This window comes from Morone saxatilis, unplaced genomic scaffold, assembly GCF_004916995.1.
Source record: "Morone saxatilis isolate NCDOM2014 unplaced genomic scaffold, NCSU_SB_2.0 Contig22, whole genome shotgun sequence".
Classification (NCBI taxonomy): Eukaryota; Metazoa; Chordata; class Actinopteri; family Moronidae; genus Morone; species Morone saxatilis.
Genome location: NW_023339785.1, coordinates 982,329 through 994,986, shown reverse-complemented (window position 1 = coordinate 994,986; position 12,658 = coordinate 982,329). Strand labels below are relative to the sequence as shown.

The following is a 12,658-nucleotide window of genomic DNA, read 5'->3' as shown; positions in this document are numbered from 1 at the left end:
GCTAATAAGTTAAACCAGACATTAACTGTGTAAGCACTGCAGCTTCTTTTTAAATAGTTGCATTGAGTTTAATCATACTGTTATGTGTTGTATTTGTTAAACTGCCAGCAATGGTGGCTTTGCTGCCATTTTGGCACCAGTTTGTGGACATTTGGTTATTTCTTTTCGCCAACTGAGAGATATCATGCTGTTAGAAATTCATGTACCACTGCTGATTAAAAATTAGGAGGCAGACATGAACATTTTTTCAACTCAGGTGCTTGCAGTTACTGTCTGGATATGGCAAGAATGCAACATGTCCATAAAGCCAATATTTTATCCTGCTAACACACCTTGGCCTGCTAATTATTTGTGTGATTACAACCCAGCAAGCTCCTCAAACTGAGTCTTTCTGGACCTTACGACAGGAACAGCTACATTATGCTCATTGGTTGATGGCTCCATGTGAACACCCTACCACAACCATGTCTCCTGTGCTCCTGGGACATTAGTACACCACTGCAGCTGCAGTCGGACCATGTTGAACAAAGTGCCATTTTCAAAGGAGGAAAGTAAGGAGGCAAGGACAGACGTGAGGAATCAAGGGGATGCTACTGACAAAATCTGAAGTCCATTTCTTCACAATGCTTCCTATAATATTACAGCCATCAGTCCAGGATTGTTGGCAAGTCCAATATTTGAGTGTGTGCATATGCATGTACGTGTGTGTGTGTGTGTGTGTGTGTTCTCTACATCCTCTGTTCTAGCCCCAGCTGAGGGAGGTGGACAGAAGCAGAAGGAGCAGTAGTATGGGTTTGGGAGGGCCAGTGATAAAGGCGGCAGCCCCCCCTGTATCGGTGGAGCCCAGGTTGGAGACGGTGGCCCTCTCTGAGTACAGCGGGATGACGTCAAACTGGCCACCTTCATTGCTCTCCTCCTCCGTCTGTGTCAGTTCTTCGTCTTCCTCACTCTCCACCACCTGACAGAGGGGAGACAATGTAGGTAAAAAAAAGAAAATTAATTTAATCAACCAGAGTTTATTTATATTCCATAATCTGAATTTCAAAAAGAACAAAGCATAGATTCAACCAATTCATCCTAAATTCGTAATACGACATGAAAACTGATGTGTGGTGCATGGTGTGAAGCAATTTTCTATTGCCGGTCACAATATTTTTGGGGCCCTAAACAGAATTGATTTGCCCTCCAACATACCCTCATCCCAATGTTGAAATCACTGCAAGGAACAGAATAAATTATCGTGACAAAAACAAGCAATCAGTGCACTTTTTTGCATGTCATTTGTAATTTCTTTGCATGTAATTTGCATGGAAAGTGCATTATGAAAGAAAAGCTTAAATTAAAACAAATTACTTTGTTTGTTCGGGGGCATGATTTACATGCCGACGTTCAGTCATAGCCACTCGCAGCAAGGAACTGGCCATTTATAGCAGATTTGGCGGAAAGGGCTCTGCTCTTTGAGGAAGCAGCAACTACAGGGGTTCTGCGGAGAGAGCTAAGTCCCCCCTCAACAAACACATACATTTTTTTAATTAGATTTAGCTAAAGCAACCATACCCGGAGTTTATCACGGGGTGGAACAACGAGACTTTTTGTCCTCCCACTTTCAAGTGTAACTCCACGGTGTCTTTCTTTAAAGTTGGAGTTAAGATCATATTAAACTAAAAGACTTAACGCATTCATTGCTACCAACCATGTCAACCATGTAGCTTGCTAGCTAAATAATGCTCCAAATTCAAGCAAAATTTTGGCAGCTATTTTGTCTCCACTGAACTACACTAAACTAACGTTCAGCTACTACACCGTAGCTGAACGTTACAGCTTAGCCGAGGAGAACGCCATCACTGTTTACATCTTGCGGCATCACGTGCATGAGCCTCTCATCCATGAACAGATGCATGCTTCTTTCTGTAGAAAGAAAGTAGTGCCTACATGCTCATAACAAGGCCTGAGGATTATCTTGAGTAACCGGGTCATGATTCCTGGAAAGAGACACTGCTGTTGAGTTTTTCAAATGGATTTTTTTGGCTTGTGCCATCTCCAAAACTCAGCAACTCACACCAAAACAATCCAGATGGATAAACAACACTACAGGTAAGAGGAAAAATAAGTTTTATTTTTCGGTTGAACTGTACCTTTAATGGTGATATTCACAGTTGTGGAAGGCACAGAAAAATTATAAGGTTCTGCTGGTACATTGGACGAGATTGAACAAGTTTCTGCTTGTACTAAGATGTGCCAATAGAAATCTTTTTGTTAAATCATTCCTGTATTTTAGGTTTTTATCACAGCTTAATTTATCCTCATATTATGTATTGTAATACTGTTTGGGATTGCCACATGTCCCACTTATCATATAAGATTTCCAAATCAAATCCAAAAGACATTTTTGAGATTATGATATGATTAGCTATGCTAAAAGTTGCGAGTCATCTCCTCCTCTCTTCAGAAAATACAAACTTCTATTTCTAATGTGAATATATGTCACACTTGTGTGTTCATGTATAAATATGTGCACCTAACTCATGACTGCATAGCGCCTTCCAGAATTTCTGTCATATTATTATGTTTCATATTCTACAAAACACCCTAAGGACTTTCATCTTCCGCATTGTCGGACTTCGCTTAATCAATATTCACTAAAATACAGAGGACCATCTTTGTGGAACAATCTACTTCCATCACTACGATCAATATCTACATTATCTTTATTCAAAAAACATCTGAAAGGGTCTCTAATTAGCAAAGAGTCATAACATTTCATGCATCTCAATATGATGTATTTCATCTGGTAAACATTATTCTGGTAAAATAATTGTACATTTCTATCAATATTGTAATTCAGCTGCTTGAACCTTTTATCTGTTTTTCTCTTTTTAAAGTAGAGCTAGATTTATAAAGGGGAGGTATCTTCATTAGCCATTTTTGCTTCAAACTTTTCCTGCACATTGTTCAATTTCTTTTAAATTCTATTGCCTTTATACTGCATATATATTCTGCATGTGTGAAAAAATAAACTTGACTTAATTTTACCCATTTCGTTACAGGTAAGTGTATAATCATACTTTTAGATGACACATGAATCACTCTTGGTTCACAGATGAAATTAGAATGTATGTTTTGCTATTAAACATAATGTTAATGTATCATGTGTTCATGTGTGAAGACTTTGATCATGAAGTCTTTATTTAAAACTTGAAAGCTGTTGATGAATATGATTCACCGCAGTGTTATGGGTGTTGAGTGTTGAGGAAGCCCAGCTGTTCATCATCAATGATATGCAGCAACATCTGGAGGAGCCCAAGGCTGACGCTAGGTTATTGTGTGCAGATTGTTCTTCTACTGATAATAATACGCCACTCTGTAGTTTCATTGAAATACTGCCTCTGATACTTGCCCGTGTCATGGTGTTTTGATTTTCTGACTGGCATTTTTTGACTAATTTTTAACTTTTCATCATCTAGTCTGACAGCTGCAGAACCATCTTGCTCCCCTTGAGGGTACAGAAATGGATCATGGTTAAGTTCTTTGGTTCTTCTCCCTTTTGTAAAATGATGTGAAAATAATTTTGTTCATTAGTAGTGGAAATGTTGAAAATATTAAGCCTGACCAGCAGAGAGAACACCTTTTTTTTTAAGTTTCCACTTTTCTCCAGTCTGCACAGATATTCTTAGTCACTATCTTTTATTGAGAGTCTTGTGACCTTTTCTTTGATCTGCTGCTTTTATAACGCATGGTGGGGACAGAAAAAGCCTGAAGAACATTGTTAATATTTCTTTGAAGATAATTGGAGGGAAGAAGACAGACTTGGGTTATTTTTAGTAGCAGCACATATGTAGGCAACTTACACATATATTTATACAGCGTTGTTACAGTTTGTTTAGTATTGCTGTTGTCTGTGAGGGCTCAGCTTCTGTAATGAGAATAAATATAGTTGTTATAGTATTGCATTGTATTGTAACTTTGGCTTTTGGAACCCACGTTGGGCGACTCTGTGCAAGCACTTCATTAGAGGCATACTGACACCTTTAACTTCTTAACATACCCCCTAATACTTAGGGGTGTAAACAAATCTAAAAAAATATTGTATTGCAACATTTTGTTTTCTAATATTAAATCGGTTCTCAAAAACACTTTTTTTTAGTTTAAATCCCCAACCTAGATAGCAGTGTTGAAAACTGAGGGCTATGATGTTAGATGTTACAGCAACTATGATCTCACAATCTCACTGTTCTGGTTGCACAAAAAACCTTTTTTACTCAGATTGTATGCATATAGTGTTAATAAATAAGTTTAAATTTAAATTTAAAAAAATATTTATATTGCCTTGGTTAGAGTATCACAATTTATCACAATTTACCGACTTGTAACCCCTGTATCATGATACGTATCGTATTGCCAGGTTCTTAGGCCAATACACAGTACATAACTAGTAGGTTTTTTTTGTTTTTTCACCAAATTAGATCTGGTTCTTGAACCAGTTCCGTTCAAAATTCTTGGAACCATGGTGCTAGCAAACCAGCCTGCGTTTGCATCAGTTTTGAGTGGAACCATAGCAATCGCATGCATCGTGAACAGAGGGTGCTGCACAATGCACGAGTCTCACATCACAAACAACCTTCATAGTAGATAATGATAGATATGATAAGATCAAATAGATAGATAGGATAGAAATAATAGATAAAGATAAGATAGAATACTTTATTGATCCAAGGTGGAAATTCATGTACACAGCATTATACACAGTAACGACAACAATTAATTAAAAATAAAATGCAATAACAAGAATGTATAAAAATTATTTTAAAAAAAAAAAAATTGAATTAAATAAATTGATCAAAGTAAAAAATAAGTTCAGTGAACTAGTTATATCCCTTGGTTCCAAGATTTAAGGTAGCTCAAGGAACACGACTTCACTTGATGAAAGAATTTCTGAATTAGCCGGCGAACGGGCAGTATCCTGACGTACAGTGCATTGCTCTCTCTCCTCTCTCTCTCCTCTCTCTCTCGTCTCTCAAACTATACTGCCAGTTTCTGGTTACCACTCTAACTTTACCGTTTAAACTCATATGCATTACAAAATTAAATTTCCTTCGTGGAATTATATAGGAAAATATAGGAAACATAGGGCGGCAGCAGCACTCGCAAAGGCAGCACACAGCTGACACGCTGTGGTGGAATATTGCCATGCAATGGGGACACAGCCATCAAGCGCCAGAGATGCCAGCTCAGTAACCGTAACCCTAACCTTTTTGATTGGTAAATGTAAATTGCCAGTACTTACATACGCCTTTCAGCCTTTCGACCACATCAAATTGCACCTGTACACTACATGCACACACACCCACATTCAAACATACACTGATTGTATGCTGCCATGCAGGTGCCAACTGCTCACCAGAAACGAAACTAATTATCATAAACACTGATACACAATGCAAAGCATCGGCAAGCAAATTTGGGGTTCATGTCCTTACACTCGCCTGCAGTGAGAGGAGCCAGGGATCGAACCGCCAACCTTCCGATTAGTGGACGACCCACTCTACCTCTGAGCAACATGTTTGTTGACAAGTCTACCAGTTCGGCCTGCCTTATTTACATTAGGGATGCACCTTTCCGTTTTTTTTTTCTCCCCAAATATCAAAGCTTCAGCTCTGATATGTGAGTACTGCTCCAATACCAGCGCTTTCTACTTTCCAAGTTTAAAATACATATACCCACATTACACCTCACCTGGAACATTAGAACCATTTTTAGATAAGGTGTAGTGGAAAAAGACAGATTTGAGGGGTTTAAATGGTAAGACTGTATTTAATACCTTTCTACTCTTTCGCCACTCAGTGCCACTGTACACTACATGCCACACTTACCCCATTCACACACAAATGGGATGATGGATTTCTTACAAAATGTACAGGTGATTGATCTCTGGACATATTATGAAACTATTTTTTATGACATAACCTTTTCTGTTCATTAGCATGACTTCTCGAGGCAGACGACCACCCACCTAGAGCTGGGGTCTGTCCGATGTTTCTGCCTCTTAAAAGGAAGTTTTTCCTTGCCACCATCGCCAAGTCCCTGCTCATGGTGGAAATTGTTGGGTCTCTGTAAATAATGTTATAAGGAGTTCGGTCTAGACCTGCTCTATTTGAAAAGAGTCCTGAGATAACTTGTGTTATGAATTGGCTCTATACAAATAAAATTGAATTGAAATTGAATTATAACCAATCAGAATGGCCTAATGAGAGGGCATATACAGATGTTGATGGTATTTGTACCCATTTGCAGGTGTGAGAATAAAGGCCGGGTCGGAAAGACATCTTCTCTCTTTGTGAGTATTTATTACAGAAACGAGGTAACATGAGGCCAGAGATTGCAGCAGCACTCAAAGCGAAGTCAGCAGTAACTCAATAATAGCAGTAATACGGAATTGCATACTGACATTGATGAAGAAAGTATATTTAATATGGGCTGTTCATGGACACATCATGGTCAATACCCAACCCACAATGAATTAGTGTCCCTATTTTGCATATTGAGTCAATGACAATGACCTCTGATTGGCTGGATAGCACAGTGTCAGTAAAGCTTTCAGCAGTGTCAAAACAAAAATGATTGTCTCTATGAGAACATCAACAGGCTACTGGTATTTAAAATCACATTAAAATCCTACCTCCCTACATATTTGATTGCATTCCTTGTGGAAATGTAACATTTAAAACAAAGAGCAGTAATCTGTGTTTCTAAGGGTGACATTTTTTTCCAATGCTGGAGCGGATACTGAGCTTTTTGAAGTGAAACCTTTCAAATTCTGGAAAAAGCACTTTAGAAAAACAAGCTAAAGCTCCCCAGAAAGACAAGACAAGCAGCTGAGTGACGGATGGATGAGGAGATTTGGAGCAGGTATAGATGGAAGGGGGGAGGGGTACAATAACGGCTGGAGGATGCAAGATTGGCCTGTTTGTGAATGTGCAAATAAACACGTACATCATTTCTGTTTGCAAAGACCTAATGCCTTGTTGTTTTTAACCTAAACTTGCTGAATTTACTGTTCATCAGACTACAGATGAGACAAGAATTAGGTTGGAAAAATGATAGACAACACCAGCGCAGAGTGTTTCTTAGGGCCGGGCCTCACTGATTACTGTACAAAAACAAAATTATCACTTTATTCACTAATTTTGGTGAAACTGGATCATATTGTATAGGCAAAATATTTTCAGGTTTTCCCTCTGATGTCCTTTAGCTCAGTGGTTCCCAACCCTTTCCCTTAAGGGACCCTTTTTTATATAGTTTAGAGCAGGAGGAGGATATCAGACAGCGAATTTTGTATAGTCCACATACAAGACTCAATTATTCTGTTACTTAACAATGTTGTGGCTAATGCTAGGAAAATTGCAAGCTAACATCAGCAAATACAGTGATAAAAGCCAAATTATCTCCAGCAACAAGTTATCCAACAAGCTAATTAATTACCTGAGAGATCGAAGTTGTCGATGGCTGACGTAAAGTTCTGTCGTACATGGAGGATTCAACTCATCGCTGACTGCGTACCTGCTAACTTTAGCTGCGGCTGCTGAGGGGGACTTTACTTAAGGATTTGACCAGATGTTTCCTCAGGTTAGATGTATTGCCCTGGCCAGCTTTGTATTTTGTATTACACAGTCTGTGTGCCCTGACTCACTGTGACTTAAACAAGCTGCAGGCACTTTCACACACATATGCACGCCCAGGTACCAAAATTCAGCACTAATTGATTCAGCACTAGTTCATTTAATGCGAACTGGTACTCTGTAGTATCAACATAATTCGGTCAGTACCATTAAAAGTACAGAGTTTGGTACCCAATCATAGTATTTCCATTTACGGAGAAGATATCAGTTGAGACCTTCAATGTGGCCTAGGACCCATTCACACTGCTAAAAGAATGTTGGACCCAGACCGTCTCCGAATGTGGTCTGAGTGATCGGATCTCAATCTGTCCTCAATGCATCTTAGGTGCATTCACACCTGTACTTAGAGCTTTCCACTTGTGATCGGATCACCCTGACGCATGTTAATGCCAGGTGTAAATGGGGCCAAAGAAAAGACTGAATGAGTAAATGAAGAAAAAGACGGATGGAAAGGACAGAAGGAAGGAAAGAAGGAGGGAAGAAGGGGATTTGGGGAAGGAAGAGAAAGAGGGGGGAGACATATGGGCATGAATAAATTCATACTAATGAAGCCTGACTGATGCACTGCTTCCAACCAACACCTCATCTAATCCGCTCACTGGGAGAGAGACACAAACGGACACAGAGAGGGAGAGAGAGCGAGCGGAGGAGGGCAACCGAGGAAGAGAGAGAGTTGGAATCCCCTCTTGTCTGGCGGCCCAGATTATCTCTGGCAGTGAGGCATGCTGAGAGCTAGGGAGCCACAGCCACGGCAGATTGTGGTCTGGCCAAGGTTACAGTAGCCAGGACCGCGATTGAATTGGACCACATTTAATGGTCAGTGTTGGACAAGGGCAGCCAGGAGCTGTGAGAGGAGGAACTCTCAAAACATATGTGTTCACAGCACATTTCAGCATGCCTGTGTGTCTGTTACTGTCTGCACATTACAGAGCTGGCAGACTCAGTCATGATCCAACAGGACTGAAATCAAAACACTTCAGGGCCAAGACTTGTCTGTGTGCCACAGACTGTGTGAAGCCTGATGGGTTGGGAGAGACAAATTAAACGGACACAGTCAAGACATTTAAGACATTTGTTTGGTGGTCCAATTTAGAGTAAAATAGACGATAAAGTCGCCTATGCTTTTGGGAGGGGCTACCTTTTGATTGTCAGGTCACTGTCAATGAGTCTGTCCAGCGCAGCACACAAAACTAAGATCAAACTGTCAAACTAGGCAGTGCTGATCAGATACAAAGCTAGATTATGTGAGGGGCACCTTGCTATGGGGGCACAGGAGAGTTTTAGAGGGGAGTAGAGGGAGAGGCATCAGCCACAATTTGCGTCAAAAGATTTATATTCCCTCTCCGAGTCATAACTCAGTCAATCTGAACACAGAAATAATGTGCATATTTTTATAGCTAAATTTTTTTTTTCTTTTTTAGTCATCAAGCAATAAAAGTGCACAACACAGTCAACATCTGGTAAGCACTGCAAATTAAGCTACAAAATACATCGTTGTCTATGCCTTCTAGAACTAAACATGCATGCCCCATTCCATTCAGATGGGATTAGCATCTCAAGGAGAGGTAGAGAATCTTCACTGTGCTTCTCTGTAATTTAACTCATCGTTCGGCATTTTAACCATGGTGAAATTATAGGATATGGTCTGTAGACATGGACATTCAGCAGCTCAATGCAAAAAGATACAGTCAGAAGTCTCCCCAGGGGGGAGGCAAAGATACTGCGTGAGGTGAATATGAGTCAAGAATCCTCCTTCTGTGAGTCATAACTCATTCAAATCTGAACAAACAGACATTAAAAACATATATCATTCAGTGTGAATTTCTTAGGATATAATTATCTCCTATGTCTATTGCAAATTTCTATAAATCCATTCAAAAAAGACCACAGCCCTGTTGCTGTGCCTATGGTGGGGATCAATTATGATATGTCTGACAGCTAATCAGACCAAGTTGGACCGTTTTTGTTCCAGTTATTGTTATGAACAATTAGAATAGTTTGCTTTCTGATTCAGTCGCTGTCCATTGCTCTTACTATTATTAGATCAATACAACTCCAGTGATATTCAGTCTCTTTGAATGACCAAAGGAAGCTGTTGGCTCTTAGCTTCAAATCACGGCCAAAGGTTCCTGCAAAGCTTCTCTCAGCTGTTGTTGAACGATTCTGATGTATTCTAACATGGCAAATCATTTTTATATATCTAAATCAGACTTTCCCCGGTTTTCAGGTGGATATCTTACACCTGTTTTTGGTTCTAAATAACCCAAACTGCATCCCTGAGGTCTCTCCCATCATCTGGATGCCACCAGTCCTAAAATCACTGCTCCTGTTGGACCGTAAACACTCTGTAGAATCTTTTGATGGCTTGCCAGCATGCTTTGATTTTGATTATTGCCCCAAAGCTACTCCTTTAATCTTCAAATCAAATGCTGACTCACTATTGTCTTCTACCACCACTGATGAGAGGTTTGACCTTCTTGTGAGGATGACTACTGTCAATGATAACCTATCTGATCAAAAAATTTAATGCATCACTCAAAATAAATACATTTTACTCTTTCAGACTTACTACTTACTACTTACACCGATCAGTCATAACATTGTGATCACCTGGGCACCCTGGTGATCATAATGTTCTGCAGCCCCATGACAAACAACTGTGTTGGCACTGTGTTTCTGGACACCTTTCTAATCAGAAACCATCCCTTAACTGTTTCAGCAGTTTGGAGTACAAGTAGCTCGCTCTGTTAGGCGGCCAAGGCTAATTAATGTACGGTGGGGACAGATTGCTGTCCATGTGGTGAATCATGACCCTGTCTCTGGTTCTCCGCTTTTCCTTCCTTGGGCCACTTTTGATAGGTACTGACACTGCAGACCAGGAACACCCCACAAGAGCTGCCAGGTTTGGAGATCCAGTCGTATAGCCATCACAATGTGGCCTTGTTCAAAGTCGCTCAGATCCCCACACTGCCCATTTTTCCTGCTTCTAACACATCAACTTTGAGGACAAAATGTTCACTTACTGCCTGATATATCCCACCCACTGCAGGTGCCATGATAACCAGATAATCATTGTTATTCACTTTACCTGTCAGTGCTCACAATGTTATGGCTGAACACGACTATCTTGAGCATGTTAGCATGCTGTCATTTGCATTTAACTCAAAGCACAGCATAAGCACAGCCTCACAGTTCTGCAGCGTGTCAATCTCTCAGGCTTGTGATAACAGCAGATCTACATTGATGACAAATAATCCTTTGCTATTAGGCATAGTTGTCTCATTGTGCCGTTTCAGATATAAAGGCCAACTGTTTACTTATTTCATGATAAAATTAATCATACTTTAGTTTAAAATCATGACAGCACTATTTAAACTCACCTGAAGAGCCAATGTCGAGAGCTATGACTCGCCAGGTAATGTATTTTTTGCCATTCTAATTGATCATTTCAGGCTCAGAGACACTGGAAGTGGTGTAAAGCGACGAAGGGTGGCATGTTGACGGGCCAGCGCTCATGTAGTTGCTGCAGGTGTAGGGGTTATACATAAAAAACTATAGGGTTATTTTAATGCACACCGAGTCATTTCGCTATTTTTTTAAATGTCTTTGACTTTGAGATAATAATTAGTGATTGCAGCCACTTCCTAACTGGAAAAATTCTCCTAGTGGTAGTGCTACAGTAAACAATGGTCTATGTTTTGAAATTTAAAGGTCCGATGTGCCTGCAAGAACTTTGCAACTTTCACCAAAATCTAAGTAGAAGCCATCTAAAACACAAGTCACAAAGTTAAATTGTAAAACTCTATTATGGTTAGTTAAAATTTGACCAAAACGCCAATAGATTTTTGACCTTTTATAGGAACCTTATTTTTTAACTGGTTTTCAAAATTTGTCTTCATATCTAACCTAAACTGGAGGGAGGCCCTCTGGTATATAATGTGGTAGGGCTAAATTGAAAGATTTGGCAAATATTCCTGCAAACACAAACTCCAGCTTCTCACAATCTAAAAGGAGCGAGGGGAATATGAAGTTTTGAGCAGGGAAAACAGTAAAAAATAATAAAACCGATAAAAAAGCCCTAGCAATGGAGATAAAAACAAATGCAATAAATAAACAACACATTGTGTGACAGTGACAAGATTAGCTCAAACCAAAGATAATAGAAAAAGCCTTGGGATAAGAGTCTGAAAGGTAATTTAAAATGTGAAGGTGATGATGAGCTAAAGTGTACTCACAATGTTGTTGTGTTCAGGCAGGTGGTTGTTGCTCAGCAGCTCATCCTCCTGTACTAGTGGGGAGGGTCTTGGAGGAGGAGGGCGGGTGATGTCTGCGGGCATGGAGCCGGGGCTCCCCATCCAACTGATAGAGTTACCTACATGGAGACACAGCTCATCACTGCCTGTGTGTGTATGCATAATGTGTGTGTGTGCGCGCTTGGCTGCTTCTGAGTGGGCGTAAACCTACATATCCATTTGGCAGCTTTATTGTTTGAGCTGTCGACAGCTTGATAAATCAGCAAGCTTTATGGGAAGTGCATTGACGCATCGACCCAGGCTTTAGTGTTTGGACATACAGGCTCAGTGTGTATCGACGGCCTTATTGACAGCTGCCGTGATTGAGTGACACCTGGAGGGCTTTACCCTCCGGCTCCTCTCCTCACACCTCTTGAGCCGTGCAGAGGCCTAATGCTGCAAGTACAGGCTCTTCTGAATGCTGCGGCTGTAGCATGTAGCTGACATATAAAGAGGTAGTGTTTAGTTCATGCTGTGAATGTCGCTGCAGGAGCCAGCCACCCAGACGATTCAGGAGACATTGCATTGCAAGATTTTTTTTTCATTTATTCCCATTGATGTTGCTCCACAGAGTATCTCTGATGGTGACACATTAATTCTGTTTTCATAATTTGGCTCCCCAGATACATTATTTAAAACAGAGTTTATAAAAACAATATTTTTGGTTAGTCAATTCAATTCAATTTTATT

The 12,658-nt window shown here is 40.1% G+C and overlaps 1 protein-coding gene across 1 annotated transcript in view; it reads right to left on the bottom strand.

Moving 5' to 3' along the window:
- Nucleotides 1-397: 397 nt before the first annotated feature.
- gfra3 (GDNF family receptor alpha 3) overlaps nucleotides 398-12,658 on the bottom strand; it is a 25,189-nt gene continuing 12,928 nt past the window's right edge. The window contains exons 6-7 of the mRNA XM_035669741.1: nucleotides 11,912-12,048; nucleotides 398-958 (exon numbers count right to left, since the gene is read on the bottom strand). Coding sequence (XP_035525634.1) covers nucleotides 743-958; nucleotides 11,912-12,048 — 353 coding nt within the window. The 3' untranslated portion in view covers nucleotides 398-742. The remainder of the gene's footprint in view (nucleotides 959-11,911; nucleotides 12,049-12,658) is intronic.